The sequence below is a fragment of the Xenopus laevis genome, chromosome 5L, assembly GCF_017654675.1.
Source record: "Xenopus laevis strain J_2021 chromosome 5L, Xenopus_laevis_v10.1, whole genome shotgun sequence".
Classification (NCBI taxonomy): domain Eukaryota; kingdom Metazoa; phylum Chordata; class Amphibia; order Anura; family Pipidae; genus Xenopus; species Xenopus laevis.
In genome coordinates, this window is record NC_054379.1 from 50,394,577 (window position 1) to 50,414,388 (window position 19,812).

A 19,812-nucleotide genomic window follows, 5' to 3' on the forward strand; every position below is an offset into this window, starting at 1 on the left:
CTAAAATTAGCTTTTCTGAAATTCAAGGTTTTTGTTGTCCCATTGTATATTTGTTTTTTGCACAAGACATCAAATGATGTCACATTATGGTCACTATTACCCAGGGGTTCAATTAACATTTTCTAAATGTTCTGGGTTATTAGAGATCACTAGATCCAGTATAGCATTTTTTCTGGTTGGCTCCTCAACAAACTGTGCCCTAAAATTGCCATGCAACAAGTTTATAAACTTGTTCTTATTGATTGTCCTAGCAGAAGTGTTGCTCCAGTCAATATCTGGGTAATTAAAATCCCCCATTATCATTACTTTTCCCAAACTAGCAGCCTTTTCTATTTGCATCATGAGTTTAGCCTCCACCTCTCCATTTACATTAGATGATCTATTCTATAGCATACCCTTGCAATTAATTTGCTGGACTCTTTACAATCAGTAAAGAGCTCCACCCATAAGGCTTCTGCCCCTCATTTTCTCACCTCCTCCTATATTTAACTTTTTAAATCCTGCCTAACAAATAGACATAGCCCTCCTCCTTTTCTATTGCCTATGTCCCTCCAAAACAAAGTATAGCCACTGATATTAACTGCCAAGTCATGCAACTCATTCAGCCATAATAGAATAGTTTATATTTTATACTGTAAAGAGTAAGAATATCCCATTAAATTGTCGGACTGGCCCACAGGGATACCAGGAAAACTCCCGGTGGGCCAAGGTGTCAGTGGGAACTCATGCTGCTAAACTTTTGGCCTATTTCATGGCCATTGCCTATTTCTATAAGAATAAAGAGGCTAAATAGATGGAATAATAGATTATAGTATGTAAAGAAAAGAGAATAGGAGAAAAGAGGTTGAGTAAGGAAAGGAAGAAAATAATACTTTGAGTGGGCCCCTGGTTTAAAGGTTTTTGGGTGGGCCCCTGGTCTAAGGGTTTTTGGTGGGCCCCTGGTGTCCCAGTCCGACACTGCCATTAATATCTTGATATTGGCATTGTTGTGAGAGGGTGATGTCAGGTATTGGCCAAGAAATAAGGAAAGGAAATTTAAAGTTGAACTGTTGTCTTTAAGAAAAAGATTTAACTGGCAGTAACATAACATTTACAGCTGAAAATGAAAACTCAACTTTTCTATGAACCCAGGAAATTAAAGATTCAAAGATTACAAATGAACAGGCTACAATCAAAACTTAATGATCATAAAAATCAGAACCATAAAACAATTCAATACGGTGCCTTCTTTAACTCTTCTCTAGGTAATAGGGTTCCCTTAAAAGGGAAAACCCATTTATCTAGTCATTTTTATGGTTATCTCTGTTAGGGAGCATGTCAATAAGATATTGCCCATGCTGTATACTATATAAAGGGGGAATTTTGGGTGATAATCTTACTTGGCACCTGTTTGCCCAGGCGTTTTCCATATACATTTATTTAGTTAGAGGAGGGCACAGGTTATACCAGAGGCGGTGATGTAGTGTATGCACGGGTCCCATATTTTTTTTGCTTATCATTTAAGATGCTTGTCAATTTCTCATTGACTAGGATCCAGTTTAGCTTTTACCAGTATACAGTACTGAGAATATTATTTCGTAGACCCTGGTCCAAAACCTTTTTACTGGCTGTACTTGGCTGGTAGTAGGTACCACTGTAATAGAACCTTATACCCCGCTTCATGTAGGGAGGTGTTGATTGAGACATGAGCTACTGAGTCCCATATTTTTAGCCATTCTTGCTCTTCTAGAGATCTACCAAGGTCTCCTTCCCAGGCCCAAAAATGTGGTAAACTTGGTGGGGAATATACGTCTAGCAATATTTGGTATAGGCGAGATAGTACACCTCTAGAGTATGGGTAGGTGGTACATGTTGTTTCTAGATATGATGAAGGTGGTGTACCCGTACCTTTATATTTGGATTTCAGAAAGTGCTGTATCTGTAGAAATCGAAAACTGTTCTCCGTGCAGAGGGGAATCGAGCTGTTGGATTCTATCCCATGGAAGTGGGCCTGATAGGCCATAGAAGTGTTTCAGTGCTGTGAAGCCTCTAGTGTTCCACCATGGAAAAGCATTCACATCTAAGCCTGGTAGGAAATCTGGGTTTCCTAGAACAGGGGCTGTCAGAAGGTGTTGAGATAATTTTGTTTTGTACTTTAGTTGGTTCCAGATAAATAAAGCCTGCTCCAGCATTGGGGTCAGATTATCGGGTTTTATCACAAACGGGTCCCAGGGGACTGCAGCTAATTTAACAGGTTGGATGAATGATTCCTCCATAGAACTCCTTTAATAAAAGTTGCCAATTCAGCTTGATAAAAGGCCGAGAACAGGCTTGAAACGTTGCTCTGTTACAGGTCGTGAGCCATATATTCTAATAAAGGCTTTTTATATTAAATGTCCTGCATTTGCAGTGCTGTGTCGTACATTGGAGTGACACAACAAATGTGTCCATTTTTGTTTTACTGCAACTGTGGTTGTGGTAATTAATGATTCCTTATTACATTAGGCTAATATCAAACTGGAAAGTTTTTCTTACTGTCATTAGCCAAAAATAAAGTATTAACGAATGCCTCACTGCCTGGCACTGCTTCCCATTTCAATCTAAGGGAAATTCTGTGCCAGAACGGCATATAGTGGTAATCATTTGCTTCAGGCACTTTGTTTTCAATAGATTAATATGGGAAGCAGTGACCAAAAAAAAAAGGGGGGGATTAGGCGGCTGCTGTTTTCACTTTGAGGATATCAGCGATTAAAATGTGTGGTCCGACATCATCCTTAACCAACAGGCTGACTTTTTTTCTCATTAATCTACAATGCTACTCAAGTCAATAAGATGATTTTTTTGCATTAACAACAAAAAGGATAATATCTCCAGGGTTATCCACCTCAAACACCTGGACGTTGCAGGGGACAAATCCTGGGATAGAAACAAAGATCTAATGTTTGCTAAACAACCTGCCAGCTTTCCTTGTTTGCTCCCAGCACCACTAAGTTGAATATTTGACATGAAAAGCAGGCGTCTTTTTATTTTATAACTTTCTGTGGAAAACATGCCAACAAATCCTCCCACTCTGTTCTCTTATAACCTCTGTAATTGAATACTTCAAGGTAATTAAGTGTTTGGTAATCAGTTCCAAGTTTATACTAGGTACACTGGATTCATTTTTTAATTAACAATGGTAATATTTTCCTGTTTTGCAGGCTATAATTTACTCCCATAACTATGGAATTATGTGGCTAAATAACACATCACCCCTATTTATTATACTGTCAAATAATAGTGTATGGGAGCCAATCTTCATCGTATGAGTTATGGCTCTTGTGAAAATGGACAGCTGAATAAATTCAAATGCTGACATTTTGCTATGCAGATGGAGCAAACTTTGTCTGAACATCAAATGGCTCAAATGTGACACTGGGCAACATGTTTTTCTATGGAAAAATGTGTGGCAATGGTTGATTTGCGTGTTTTCAATATCTTCAAAAAATTTGCTTACAGTCTGTAAAAGTTGTATTATCCCAGTTTTGTGTTACTGGAAGGGGCACTGCTAGACTGTGGTGTCTGTAGTGAATTCTCAATGCCTCAGATCTAGCAGCATAGCGGCAATTACAATCTGATTGTTGACCCGAGGGCCAAGTGATCAGATCGGCCCGATATTGCCCACCTCAAGGTGAAACAGTGAAAGATCTGCTTGTTTGCCTTTGCACATAAAGTAGGCTCCTTGAGGAGTCTGGCCCACTTTAAATGTGACATTTTGGGAAGGCTGGTGTAACTAGCAACCAGACAGAAAACAGTGCTAATTGAACTGCCCAGTAAATGGACCTTTCCCCCCATAGTTATAAGTGAGTAAAGAAAAAAGATCTCACCTTGATTTCCCCTTTGGAGCAAGGATCACTGCACACAGATCTGACAATTCCACTCTTATTTGTTTGCATCCTAAAATCATCCATACTCAGAATTCCCTCATGCCATGTTCCTATAAGCACATAATCATAGTGGTTTGGCTCGATCAGTTGAAGGTTCATGATATCATACCTGAGATTAAAAAGAATTCATATTTACTTGACATATTCATACTGTATTAGCTGAAGCCCAGTTAAAAACAAGAACAAAAACTTGAAGGAGGTTAAATATTAATATTTATTTCCTTTTATTATAATTTATGGGATTGAAAATATTTGGGTGTGCATTTTTTCACTAACAGGAAGGCAAGAATCAGTTATATAATACACAAAAGCTATGAATATCTTGTAAATTATATCCTTATAAACGAGGAGTTCTGATGTCATCAGTAATAAGCGGTGAGTTCTGATGTCATTTCTGTCACATGACTCACTGAAATTTGTTTATTATAATAAATAAAGTACCCCCAGTTGCAAAATATGAGGATATTAGAAGTTACCTCTGGGTTCCATGACCTGTATAAAAACAGTCAGTCTTTGGCCTCATGTATATAGATATGGAACTCCTTGGTAAATTATAATATTCTTATATTTTACAATAGTGGGTGCTTTATTCACTATATACTGTACTTGCATTTATTATTACTATGGTGGTAAGTCAGGGATCACTAGGAAATATGGGTTTCATGTATTAGAACTCAAAGGAATATATAAAGCATTTATACTGTTATTATTAGATTCAATCTCAGCACAAGTGCCATGGAGACCGGCAGATATTATATCCTACAGGTCTATTTGCCTCTCTCATTTATGACTAAAAATGGCAGAAAAGATAATATTAAATTCATGCCATTAAAGGAAAAGTGTGAAATAACATAAGCTTGTCTTGATCTAATCCAATACAAAATCTCTTATTTGTCTATGTTTAGAACATTATTTTAGACGAATCAAAATATGGTGAAGTCCATTGATATAATTTTTAAATGCAAGTGGAAAAAGTAGCAATATTAATGCAGCTTTACAAGATTTACTAAAAGGTCTGGCTTTTTACACCAACTTTTATTTTTACAATGCATACAATTCTCTAACTTTTTTAAAGTAAGCCATAATGTGTCTGAAAAGGTCACAAAAAATGAACTGGGTTATAACCTGGAGACAGGCAATAAATATCACAGAAATGTTATTGTCATAGAAATGCCATACTATAAAAATAGAATATTTCTATGATATATATAAAATTAATTGAATTCTGGTTACTTTGTAATCTACTTTCCTTAGCTAGGAGGCAGTGGCGTAACTAGAGTGCACCTGGATCCCCTGCAAAATAATCTTCAGAGGGACCCAGCACACTCTGATCCCCATCCTCCCAAACCTCCGGCTTACTTTTTGATATTTATTATACCCGACCCTGCAAATAGCTAAAATCCAAAAACACAACATCTAAAACCTGTTGAGGTCATGTAGGAGTCATGGAAGAGGTTCTTTGAACCATTTGAAAATGTTTATAGCCTTCATGTAGTTTTGCACAAAAATGTGGTCAATTCCAGTTTTTTAGATTAATTAGAGTTTTTGTGTTGTTAACCCCAAACCCGCTGAAACAAGTTTTTTCCATTCAAGTTTTTTCTTAAATTAGAAATCATTCAAGTTCTTTAAAGGTATAAAAAAACTCCTTTGATAAATAACCCCCCTTAGTGTGTGCTTTGAGGAACTCTCACTTCCTCATATCTTCTCTTCTTTTCACTACTTGCCAAACCAAAATCCACCCACTAAGGAAGAACATCAGCAGATGGACTTTCTGGCTGACCATATATAAATATATATATCACACAGGATCACAGGAAACTTAATACTGCACTCACAGGACTTAGGGAAACACTCACATAAAAGTGATTTATTGAAGCAAAACTGGTGTTTCAGCTGGACTCCCGGCTGATCTCAAAGTTACAGAAAAAAAAAGAATGGTCCCAATATAAACAGAGTATGGTGGGAAAACATAGTGGCATCACAAGAATGTAACCTACTGCCTCTCACAGTGTAACAGCAGACATTAAATTAACCCAAGCAAAAAAATATAGTAAAAACTACAACTCCCATGCATACCATCCTCAAGGGGTTGGCAAATTGCCAGGTAATATTACAGACACAGACCAAAAGAGCGTACATTCCCAAAATCTGTATAGGTACTGCATAAATACTATTTTAATACATTATAATCAAATTAAAATATATTATAATATAACATGCAATGAACGACATGGCTATGTTAATCTTTATGGATATTGGCTGGTTCGCCAACACATTAATGGAAATTGCAAATTATTTTGGAATATCAATGTCTATATCATACTAAAAATTAATTTAAAGCTGAACTAGATATTCAGTTTTTAGTTTCAGAATTAAAAAACTGAACTGCAACACACTACTTGTCACTGCATTTAAAATTATAATGGTTAAATGGTTTAGGAACTGTAAAGAAAATAGGACTTTTTAGTCATATATGGTGGTCATGTCTCAAAGTCAAAAGGTTATTTAAAAAACGATGAATTTTCATGTGAGAGGGAGTGGATGAACTCAGAGCTCAGCAGATGAGAGGAAAAAGAGCACAGAAACTGACAGCTGAATCTGGCACATAAAAGATGAGTCAGTGTAACTGAGAAATCAAAATTCACACTCTGTATGTGAGCAACTACCACTGCAGAACGTAACAACAACATAACAAGAACTTACATCACAAAACAGAAATGTACATGATTCTGACAACGGAAGGACAAATAGACTGCAAGAAGACAGAAAAGTCTCACAATGCAAAAACTAATTTAAAAAATAAGTATTAAATTAAACATACAGATAGGGATACAAAATGCATGTTATGCAATTGTGCCCTTAGCTTAGTCCCACCTAGTGAGTAAAGTGAAGAACTCCTGCCAGCACGAGGGTTTTCCTTGTGCAGAGAATATGGAAAAGCTTAGAGTAGTTCTACTTTTATATCTTGTTTGGATCTTTTTCTTGAATCCCCCCTTATGTATTTGAGGGATTAAAACTGCAAAATATATATATTAAAGTGGTCTTCTACCCAAGTACTATATTTTCATAGTCTAAGCAAAATTACAATATGTATCAGTTAAAAATTGATTTCAAGGAGAATTCAACTGTAAAGTAAAAAAAAAACCTACCCTCCTACCCTACATAGACCCCCCCTCCCTCCTCCCCCAATCCTATCTGGTACCCCAGGCATATGCCCCTAAGTCTTTACTTACCCCTCGGTGCAGATTCTGTCCAGCGGAGTTCACAGAAGCCATCTTCTGACTTTTTGGTAATCTTTGGAATGAGAGTGGTGCTTCTGCAATTTCCGTGACTTTTGGAGCCGGAAGATGGCTGCAGTGAACTCCGCTGGACAGAATCTGCACCAAAGGGTAAGTAAAGACGTAGGGGCAAATTCACTAAACGACGAAGCGCCTAACGCTAGCGTTAATTCGCATTGTGTTAATTAATAGCGCATTTTCATTAATTCGCCGATTCACTAACGGACGCTGGCGTAAATTCGCTAGTGTTACTTCGCACCCTTACGCCTGGCGAATTTGCACAACGGACGTAACTACGCAAATTCACTGACGCGCAAATTATTCTGAACGCTACCTTTTACGCCAGACTTCCTTCGCCACTTCAGACCAGGAAAAGTGCAATAGAGTTGATCGGGATTGCTTCAAAAAAAGTTCAAATTTTTTCTAAGTCCCAAAAAACGCTGGCGTTTTTTCTTTTTTTATGGGTGATAGGCGGAAAAAGATCGAATTTTTTTTTGGGGGCTACCCTCCTTCCCCCCTACATTTCCTAACTCATGGCAACTTAACTATACAGTGGGCACATGTGAAGGGCAAAATAAAAATTTTAATTGCTGTTTTGAAGGTTTCCCAGGCTTGTGTAGTTCTGCTAGATATACCTCCATTGTAACTTCAATTTGGCGCTGTATGCAAATTAAGCATCACTAGCGTAACTTCGCTTTGCTTGGCGAATTAACGATAGTGCAACTTCACAACCTTACGCTTACCCTGAGCGCAACTTCAGATTTTAGTGAATTTGCATAGCGCTGGCGAAAATACGCCTGGCGAAGTGTGGTGAATCAGACGCTGGCCCAAATACGAAGCTTAGTGAATTTGCCCCTTAGGCTTTTGCCCAGGGTATCAGCTAGGCTGGGGGGGGTCTATGTAGGGTAGGGGTAGGGGTTTTTACTTTATGGTTGAATTCTCCTTTAAAACAAAGTCAGGAGTCAGTTTAATAAGGCATTTTCTGTTAATATGAAAAAAATATTTGTTTTGGGTATGTGCCCAGGTCCTTAGGCATAGTTACAATTATTAAACTATGCATAATGTGGACTTTAATCAAGCTCATTTAATTTGAAAGGGCGTTCATAGAGGATGATGACCCTGGGCCAACTACCTGCCCTGCTCTAAACATCTGTTGCAAAATGTAAAGAAGGCATCATGTGATACGAAATTATTACAATTTAGTTATTAAAGTTAAACTGTATTCGAGCTCCATATGTATAGTAGGATATCAGTACCACGCCTTCTATTAATTGAGATTATAAATTAACTTCTAATCACCTTTTTAGCAGCTATTTCATAAGAGGACACAAGGATGGCTGTGGCAAAATAGAGAATAGAGACACATTGAGGGCTGAAAGTGCAGAGTAAACTTGCTAAGTACCTTGGTTAAGGTAGAGAAATAAGCAAGGAGCAAATTATATAATAAATTAAAGCGTTAATAGACATGAAATAAAACATGAAAAAAGAGCTTATTGTGGCCACGTAATCTGAAAAACTGCATTAACTTAATGAAGAAATGGAACAACATATAATGCTGGTTTGTAAACCTTACCTTCCAGGGGCATCTCCTTTCTCATTAAACCACACATCCTCACCAGAAATACCAAGAAATGAAGTCTTGATAAGGAATTCAAGCAGTTTGCTTCCATCAATAGGCTTCATTGCATCACATAGACCAACATGACCTGGACAGAGAGCTGAATGCATGTCATGTAGACCATGAGCCATCGCATAGATTGCATTAATGACAAAGCCCATTTTACTGTCCTGGACATAATTTTCTTCTAAACTTTCATTGCCTTAAATGGAAACAAACAACATGATACTATTAAATTCATATACAAGTTACATTCAGTAAAGGACATGAGTCATATATAAAAAGGCACACTAATTATGTCCTCAATATGCTTTGAGGTCAGATTGGGGGTTTAAATTTGGAAATATTCCAAATATAGGCTAAATACAAACTGGTGAAGCAGAGATATATTCAAATTATTTGCATCCTTTGTTGATTCATTGTATGATCCAAAATACATCGGCTCCTACCTGACCATGCGGTATACTATAGAATAATCAGCATTTTTAATAATCTGCATGCTAGACACTGCTGTCTTAAGTTTATATTACCACTAGTATTTAGCTAAAATGTTCTGCATATATACTTCTATTAAAACGTAGAACTAAATGACATATATATTAATCTATCTATCTATCTATCTATCTATCTATCTATCTATCTATCTATCTATCTATCATCTATCTATCTATCTATCTATCTATCTATCTATCTAGTACATAGATAAATATATATGATATGTTAGTTCAATAGGGCAATAGCAATACATTGATTTGATTCATTTGTCTATTTTTTCCATCTCTTTGGAATCTGGAATATTTATTAGGTCTCCTAACATTGGGGTTGTAGCCACTGCTCTCAGGTTTTGTTTGCAACATGACATCTTGTGAATGACTTTATCTAAAATGATTTTCATTTAGAATTGTTGCGTACCAGTGAAAGTTAATTAACGTGTACCATGTTTATTTAGAGAAACGAAAACAACCACTGAATTAAAAGATGGCAATAATGTAAAGGCCAAGTATAACAAACTAATGGTGCTTTCTCAGGGTAGCTGCACATTTGTTTTTACCTTTTGACACTTATCTGTACAATATAATAACATTATAAAGGTTCTCTGTTGCTACTTCAGATTGTGAGATCATTAATCAGTGTAATATGTGCTGTTTCTTTTCCACTAGATCATATGCCTAGTGTAGTAAGTTTGTACAGAATAATAAACAATATAAAGTAAAACCAATATGCGGCAATGCAAATCAAGAAATGAATTCAAGGGTATAAATGTGTATGGACATAGGATCTTAGGGGGCCTGCTAAACAGATAACATTGTAATTTTAAATTACATAGTTACAATATGTAGGAAGCTTGTCTGTAAAGTATGATGTAAGGATATTCAGTTCTGCAATGGTTTAGAAAATGGAGTAGACTTTAAATGAGACCAAGCTTGGTTCAGCTCCAGATGATGCTTGGTTGAATAATAAATTGTTTTCAGATTACTCTGCAATTTGCTTCAGATTTACAGTATCAATACTAGATAATGTATTTACTGTAAGATTATAGAGTCATTGAAAGGCTCTTTATGCAATGATGATTTCACTAACATTATTCTGCTTCAACTACATTACTTAACCAGACTGACGACAGAACGAATCTGTCCCATTACGCTTTGCTGAACAATTAGCAAACCTGTGGAAAAATTTTGGCAGTTTTTTTTTTTTGCATACGACAATTTTTCTCGCTCCAAATGCGTAAAAGTCAATGCGTTTTTTCTTATGGTGACTTTTTTCTCCAAATGCATGGGAGTTTTTTCTTATGCTGACTTTTTTGTCCTAATGCATCAAAGTCAATGGGTGTTTTTTTCTTATGGTGGCTTTTTTCTCCAAATACATTAAAATCAATGAGCATTTTTTGTTATGGCCGTTTTTCGCTGCAATTTTTTCTGCGGTGAATTTTCCCCGTAGTTTCAGGGAAAAAATTCACACATGGTGAAATTCAGAATTTTACCACAAATCCATGGCTGGCAAGTAAATTCGCTCATTACTATTCAACATTACTCTGGCTTCACTTTTTCAAGCATTATACAGACATCTTTGAAAAGTGGTATAGGGTTTAAGCTCTATATCTAGAATGCTAGGGTTTTTCCATGAAAGGGTTGGGCTGTTTTTAGTCTACTAAAAACATGAAATAAACCCAATAGAATTGTTTTTTCATCAATATAGACTGATGCAGATAAGTTACTAAATACAAGGTACTGTTTTATTATTACAGAGAAAAAGGAAATTATTTTAAAACAATAGTTATTTTATCAAAACAGACTTTCCTGTTACGAAGAGCTTTCTGGATATCAGGTTACAGGATAAGAGATCCCAAACCGGTATTGTGCATTAAAGTAGCAACAGCACTATCTTCAAAGTTTATGGATAATGCTCTAAAACTTCAATGGAAAACATACTTCATATGAACATTTACTTTCCCACAAAAACAGCAATGTGTTATCAGCAGTGTCTTAAAAACACTGGTCTTATTTTTGTACCATTGCATTCCTTTACATCAGTGCAATGTAAGAACCCTTAAGCACCAACATCTTCCATGCCAGGCTTCAACCATTTGAAACATCACTATTGAAAAGATTTTCAGATTTTTAGATTTTGGGCCTGATTCTCTGTGGTTTATCAAATGAAAATTATGTTGAGATCCAATTTTAGGAGAAAAAATGTTTCTCCTAATTCAGTTCCAGCTGTTCCCATAGACTTCAATGTTATAAACAGTGAGATAGAGTTATTCTCTTTTAATTGCATCGAACACTATTAGACCATCTAGAACTGAATTAGTAGATTAGGTTTTCTTATTAAAATTAATCTGACCCTCTGTTGTTTATAACATTTTTACATTGTCACTACAGAAAACTTTGTAGTCTGATTAATTACATTGCATTCTTTTATGTTGTACCCCATCACCCCAAGCATTAAATGCAGTATTAGAAGTTATGAAACTACTGATTCATCCCATTCTTCTTTAGAATTGTAGGAAACTCTTCCAACTAAGGGTAAAATACTATTTTAGTTCATAGCTAAATTTGAAATGGTTTGATAGACACTGGTCTTCTTTCTCAGATTTAATATGATGTTTTTGCTAAATTAAGTTGAGGCATTTTTAGTCACATCTCCTGTAAAAGTGACAGCTGATGTCTGTCCATCTGTTGCAGCCCATAAACTTACATTTTTTTCTTGTATAATCTAAATACATAAAATATAACTGAACAGCATAAACCTAGCAAGTTTCCTGACTCCAAAAGATAATGATTAGCCTTAAAATTTTGACTGCAATCTGAAATATTATAATGTGCATTGCATGATTATATCATGTAGACATGAGTAACAATGGGCCCCCAATTATAACATTTCTATTTTATTCCACAAATTTCTTAAAATTTGTGGTTTTCCCATTATTCTAAAAACCTCTAAAAAAATTGAGATTTATTAAGGGGCCGATTAACTAACTTTGAGTGAAGGATTCGAAGGTAAAAAACTTTGAATTTTGAAGGTTTTTTTGGGCTACTTCGACCATCGAATGGGCTACTTCGACCTTCGACTACGACTTTGAATCGAAGGATTCGTAGTAAAAATCGTTCGACCATTCGATAGTCGAAGTACTGTCTCTTTAAAAAGAACTTCGACCCCCTAGTTCGCCATCTAAAAGCTACCGAAGTCAATGTTAGCCTATGGGGAAGGTCCCCATAGGCTTGCCTAACTTTTTTTGATCGAAGGATATTCCTTCGATCGTTGGATTAAAATCCTTCGAATCTTCGAAATCCTTCGAAAGGATTTTATGGTTCGATCGAAGGAATTATCCTTCGATCGAACTATCTGCGCTAAATCCTTCGACTTCGATATTCGAAGTCGAAGGATTTTAATTCCTAGTCGAATATCGAGGGTTAATTAACCCTCGATATTCTACCCTTAGTGAATCAGCCCCTAAGTGTAAAAACCATGAAAAACATACAAAACTTCCCAGTTAAAAGTTGTCAAAGTCCAATAGAAGTCCATGTCCAGGTTTTCAGATTTTCTTTTTGCTAGGAATCTTCTGAAAAACTCTATTTTTAGGTTTTCTAGGTATTTGTATTTTTTAGCGCATCATTCAGCGTAATTTTTATTAGGATCTTTTAATTAACGTCATTATATTCATTGTTTTAGAGTTTGTGAGTTTAGTAGTGGTTTCAAAAACCTCTAAAACCCACTAAAATCTGACCTTTGATAAATAGGCCTCTAAGTTATATTTAATGACATAGCATCATAGAACTTCTTAGTCGTGACAAAACAATCCTATTAGGTTATTTAATGTTTAGTAATTAATTAAGATCAGGTATGGTGATCCAAATTATGGAAAAATCCCTTGTAATAAAAATCATTCCTGATAAAAGTTTACCTATTTCTAGTCATTCACAATGGAAAAATGGCGTAATGTCACAGGTTACACATAGCAGATAATATATACACTCTGTAGAATACAATAGTATTTGTCTTAGCTTTTCTGTTGTCTGCTATGCAACCTGTGGTTTTTCTCTGGTTTTCCAGCTTGAATGGCTGCCCCTGTGCCTGCACAGCAGCATATTTATATAAATTACAATAGTCTTTCTGAAGCACAAACACAGCTTTTACAAGTGCAAAGAAACAGTACATTAGATTTTAATTACTTTGATACACTTTCATTTTTTGGTGTTACTATTTCTTTAAAATGTAATGATAAAAACACTAGATTGTTTTAGATTATGCCAGGGTTAGAACCACAGTATGAGGCCTATTTATCAAAATGTGTGAATTTTCTATTTTTTTTTAATTTGGATAAACTCAAAAACTTACCAAACTTGAAAGTGTTTATAAAAAAAAAACATTGAATATAAAAAAACCCAAGTGTGTAACCTAATCGAAACAATTATCCAGTATACATTAAATATAACTTTTTTCATTGGTTTTAACGGGATTGTTCACTTTTACATTAACTTTTAGGGGCAGGTTCATCAAGGGTCGAAGTGAATTCGAGGGAATTTTTAAAGTAAAAAAATTTGAAGCCATTTTTTGGATACTTCAACCATCGAATAGGATACTATGACTTCAAATTTACTTCGAATTCGAAGTAAAATAGTTTGAATATTCCACCATTCGATAATCTAAGTACTGTCTCTTTAAAAAACTTTGACTTCAATACTTTGCCAAATTAAAGTGCTATGTTAGCCTATGGGGACCTTCTACAGCATTTTTCTAAGTTTTTTGAAGTCGACGTAAAATCGTTCGATCGTATGACAAAAACAATATTACTTTGACCACAGAATACCCAAATTCGATTAAAAAACGTTGAATTCGATATTCGAATTTGAAGTATTTCAATTTGATGGTCGAATTTCAAAGTATTTTTTACTTCGAAATTCGACCCTTGATAAAGCTGCCCCTAAGTATGATGTAGAGAGCAATTGGTTTTTATTTGTGGTTTTTGAGTTATTTAGCTTTTTATTCAGTACATTTAGGGTCCAATTAACCCTAGCAACCATGCATTGATTTGAGTAAGAGACATTGATTTGAATTAGTAATTCTATAACATACTAAAAGTTAACTTTAAAGACGAGCTATCCCTTTAAAGTTATTTGAAACGCAATTAAAAGCAATACCAAAAATGTTTTTTTTTTGGGGTTAAGACCCTAAATTGTATAGATGAATTGTCACTATTGTTTAAGATCCAATAAACTGTTGTGTATATTTTATTATATTGATTCTGAACTAGCCATTATAATATTTCTTACATTGTTATATAGTCAATTATGTATTTGTGAGTTCCTCAACCCAACATGTTTTGTCTGTCTCTAAACAAGAGCAGATACAGCTGCTCTTAATGGGCCAGATTCCAGAATGTATCAGCAATTTGCACTGTACTACTGATAAACAAATGGTTAAAGGCTAGATCAAATAAAGACATGCATAAACCACAGAGAAAGATACAAAGGAGCTGAGGAAAATATATTAAATATGTCTAAGTTCATTTAAAGGACATGTACACCCCCACACAAAAATGTAATTAGCGAACAGCCTCTTTGAAATCTTTAGATAACTTTCACTCTGGTTGTTAAAAGGTTAACAGTAAGGCTGCAGCATCCCCTTAATGACTTAGAATTCCTTCTCCTCCTCTAAACCACTCTGCCCCCTCCCTCAGGAATTCACTTTGGCTCATGAGCATGTTTAGTTCTTCTCAGCTCATATTACTAAACACACCATCCAGTCTAACAGCCAATGAAGAGATAGCATTGGTTCCCATAGAAACTTTAGCTGGCTGATCCTATTTTTTTCTCCTAACCACCTCTCCTGAGCTCAGCTCAACCATTACAGTTCTCAACCCCAGCAGAATTTTTTTTTTATAAAAGTATGTTGTGTCTATGTAAACCTACATTCTGCAATGCATGAACTTTACAGCATACTTGCCCTGTTTGCACATGTCAATGTTACTGATGATGTGTCAGAGGGAAAATAGCCGCCAGATGAAAGCTGCTGTTTGTTTTAGGAAAATGTTATGGCGCTGGCAAATGGAGCGGGTATATGCAGTACAAATTTTTTAGCTTGGGTGGGAAATATATGCCCAACTTATATTATAGTAGGAAAATGTCGGCTTTACATGCTCTTTAATTATTGCAATGTTTGGAAAGTTCAATGAATAAAACCAAATTTAAACCAGGGTCAGTATCAGAAGTAATTTTGTAGTAGTTTACCTCAATCAAACATGCAAAATATAAAATTTGGCATTACTATAAATGAGTCCTTTTCTAAAGGAAGACTCTAGTAGTAGGATTATATCTACTTTTATAATATATTCCTGGAGAAGGCAATATATTTTGGGCAAAATGTTATAAAATAATTGAACTCCTTTAAAAAATACGACCCATGTCACGGGTTGAATTTGAATCCATTACATCCCCTGCAGAGGCACCAGCCAGAGGTTCTTTCTTTGTACAGTAGATCATCCTCTTCCATGTCCCCTTACTGATTCTGGCTCATCTTCTATTTGATTCCACTGTATTGACTGTTTCCTGATCCTATACCTCGAACATTGACTTTGTGGAATCATGCTATTCCATTCTATTGCATGTTTCTGTTTTGTTCTGTTTTGCCTGAATCTCATTTGGATTCTGTATCACTAAAAAGACACTTACCTGATTAATCTAATTGTATGTTTGGCACCCTTGCTGGCAGCTGTTGGGTTCTGTTTCTATTATTATTGTGATATGGAGACATCCAAGTATCCATATCACATTACAACAAACATGTTTGCTAAAGGCCTGAAGATATGCCTAGACAAAAATCTCAATGTTGCCATGGGCATGAGGAAACTGTATTTGACTCCTAGAAATAATCTGGCTCACCAAATAGTAGATTATTTTTAAAATAGTTTCAGGACAATATCCTTTAACCAGAAAAGATGTGCAATAGCTCCATACTGTACACTTGAACAAAATCAGCAAATCTATAAAATCTGTTTTGGGATTTACCATTTTTATGTCTTTCCATAGTAACATTGTGACTGAAATACAAATCTGAACAACTGGGGCATAACTTCAGCCTAAGATTGGATCTTTACTTTAATTCTATCATTGTTCCTACAGCTATAATGTAAACAGTAAATAGGAAACAGTTGAAATATTGCTTCATAAAATATGCATGGGGAAGTAAATACATGCACATTTAAGGGGAGGAATGGATTTGAACATAAAATAAATGTAGCAAATGTAGGCTTTCATTACTGATGACACAATATTGAATAAATATTCCCTATGCAGCACTTTAAAGTAGTTACCAAAACCACATAGTTCTAGGCACACCTGTCAGCATTCAATTGGGGTCTGCTGAGAGAGCCTGAGATTTTGAATTTGAGATGCCGAGAAACTGCAGCCAATTCAGTTTAGTTTAGATAAATCTAGCTGTGACATGGGGCATGTTTGTCATAGTTTGTGAATCATTTTATTAAATGGAGTTGAAAACTGTGTAGTATATCTACACCAGTGACCAAAACCATGGCCTGAATTTCATTCTTTATAATAAGCGTGGCTTTTAATCTGCACACTAAATCTGTAAATAGGAATGCAAATAAAGTAAAAAAGAAACATTGTCCATCTGGATAGGGGAAGATGAAGTAGTGGATGGGCAGCACATCTCTAGAACATAGGAAGTGGAGTAGCAATGGTATCATAAAATAATATTAACAGACAGGGGCAGGAATGGCAGAGAGCGATCTGGCTCACTATAGTACCTAAGCCCCTATCCAAACTGAATTTGGTTGAGGATGGAACTGGAAAGTGTCATGGATATGTTCCAAAATATGACAGAGTTGTGGCTCAGTGGGTAGTTTTTCTAACTTACAGCACAGGGTCCTGAGTTCCATTCTAGCTTGAGCAGGGCAAGAAGTTTGTGTTTTCATTGCAATAGAATATTTTCAAGCTAAAATCACAAGCCATTGAAATGTATCCCTTTACATGGCTGTCTGTGCATAGAACCAAATCAGAGGACCACTTTTTAAAATACTGCTAATTAAGAAATATAATGAAAATAGTGATGGACATATTGAAAAGGATAGATCCGGAGCTGAACTCTAACCCACCAGTTTATAGCTCACTGGCCTGCATTAGCAGCTTAATTTCTTTCTAAGCAAGTCATCCAATGTTGACATGGGGCAGATTTATCAAGGGTTGAAGTGAAAATTTGAATTTTCAGTTTTTTTTATGGCCAAAACTGTCAAATTCCACTAGGGAATTGTTAAAAATTGATTTGAGGTTTTTTTTAAAACTCCAATTTGATTTTCGAAATTCATCATGTACGGGTCTTGTAAGAATTCAAATTAGATTATTCGGCACCTTAAACCTGCCAAATTGCCGTTTTAGCCTGTGGGGGATGTCCAGGGAGCAATTTGGAGTTGTTTGCAGCCTTCGATTCGAGTTTGGAGGTTGATCCCATTCACCTGAGTTTAAAAAATTAAAATTTCTTGATAAATTGCAGTTGGTCTAATTTTGAGTTCATGGGAAATTATTCATTTTTTAAAGCTATCGGCATGCAATTCTTTAGACGCAAGTGCCTATATTCTCTGGGTGTGATGGTTCTACCTTGTCAGGAGATAGAGTTAGCTCCAGGGTTCCCCAGCTTCAATAGGCATAACAGCACTCAATTATGAATGGAATGTAGCAGGGGCATAACCCTTAATACAGGTGCATACTGTTCAATCATCCACAACTCCCTCTCTATTGCTAGTTACAGTATATAAACAGTAAAAACAGCAGCAGTTCAACACCTGTGTAAAGCTTAATAGTCTCTTAGCAGTTTAATTTCCCCTATAATGTAAATGTGCATATAATTTAATAATTCATAGAAATAAGTAAAGATAAAAGTTAATATTTTTTAAAGCCTCTTTGAAAATAAAGGAAACCATGTCCTTTTTCTTACGACAAAATGCAATTGTGATTAGTCTTTTGGTGTTTTCCTTAAATATGGTAGCACATGAGGTATGGTACTACTCATGAACTAATTTGTGGAAGGAGACATAGTGGTGCTAATAAGAGTATCTTCCATATGTAATAACAGTCACTAAGTTTGTGCAGTACCCCATGTCAAACAACAAGACTAGAAATAAATTGACCAGTAAATGCTACCTGCTAACTGGTTTCAATGTATGAGTAGATCTGTAGCAAACTTTGGATCTTTGATTGAATAACCCCATATTAGCCTTGCAGCCAGTTTAAATGTGGCATGCATTGTACCTTTGATGATTAATTCTCACTGGACAAATTGAGAATGTTATAAGAATCTGTCAATATAATTGTTCTATAACATTCTTACCTGTGCATATCTTCTTAAAGCTTTGATTCTCTTGTGGATGTCCAGGAATACGGCATTGGAACCGATGTTGCCAAAACTCAGCAAACCATGGGTTGCGGGAGTTTGTATCCAATCGCAGGGCTAGGTAATAGTCATCAAATGGCCTCACTTCCGCAGATTTCAGCTTCATAGTAATTCCTCCATTAGCTTCTGCTTCAAATCCTTCTATTACTTCATCTCTGTCTGCCCAACCATCACTAAGGGATATGAAATGAAAACAACCAAATTACGATTACTTGAGTTTGTGTTGTTTTTTTTTTTTTTAGCTTTTACCTTATTGCCCCTTTATAGGAGACAGTAGACTTCACATAAGTATGAGATTTGCATTCTTTTGTATTCTTTCTAAACTGTTGTTTCAAGGATACAAACATCATGAACCACATCTGGGGTAGACATTGTGGAAAAGGGTAAACTGTGCAGAACTACAGTATGTAAAACTATTCAGAAAGTTATAAATACATACATACATACATTAAGCTAGGGGGTGACTCAGTTACAAGGTATGGGACTGGTTTTGCTTCCAATTGGATTAATTATACCTTAGTTGGGATCAAGTACAAGCTACTGGTTTATTATAATTACAGAGAAAGAATGTGAATTATTTGATTAAAATCGAGTCTATGGGAGATGGCCTTCCTGTGATTCAGAACTTTTTGGATAATGGGCCCCTTTAGTGGTTAATGGACTGGCAATCTCTAGACTTCATATGTGCTATTAATCGATTGGTATGGAATCCATTATCTGCAAACCTGTTAATGCATAAAAATTATGGGATTGCCATCTCCTGTAGACCCAATTTTAAGCAAATAATTCAAATGTACACAAAATATATATTGGTAAAAATACAACAGTAGCTTGTAATTTATCCTAAGTAAGGTATAAATAATCCTTCTTGGAGACAAAACAATCCTATTGGATTTAATTAATTTTTAAATATTTCTTTTTAGAAGACTTAAGGTATGGATATCCAAATTAAGGAAAGACGCCTTAATCGGAAAACCCCATGTCCTGGCATACAGATGCAATTCAACCCATGGAAGAGCCCTGTGGTTTATTGTGTTACACAGTATACAAATGGAAGGCAGGAAGATGAGAAGGAAAAATATGCAAAATATACAAAAAAATTCAT

At 35.6% G+C, this 19,812-nt stretch overlaps 1 protein-coding gene across 3 annotated transcripts in view; it reads right to left on the minus strand.

The window, feature by feature from the left end:
- Positions 1-19,812, minus strand: part of LOC108716694 (metabotropic glutamate receptor 1) — a 215,031-nt gene that overhangs the window by 23,498 nt on the left and 171,721 nt on the right. For all 3 annotated transcript variants that reach the window (XM_041562730.1, XM_041562729.1, XM_041562731.1), the window contains exons 4-6: positions 18,645-18,880; positions 8,757-9,003; positions 3,846-4,014 (exon numbers count right to left, since the gene is read on the minus strand). In XM_041562730.1, coding sequence (XP_041418664.1) covers positions 3,846-4,014; positions 8,757-9,003; positions 18,645-18,880 — 652 coding nt within the window. The remainder of the gene's footprint in view (positions 1-3,845; positions 4,015-8,756; positions 9,004-18,644; positions 18,881-19,812) is intronic.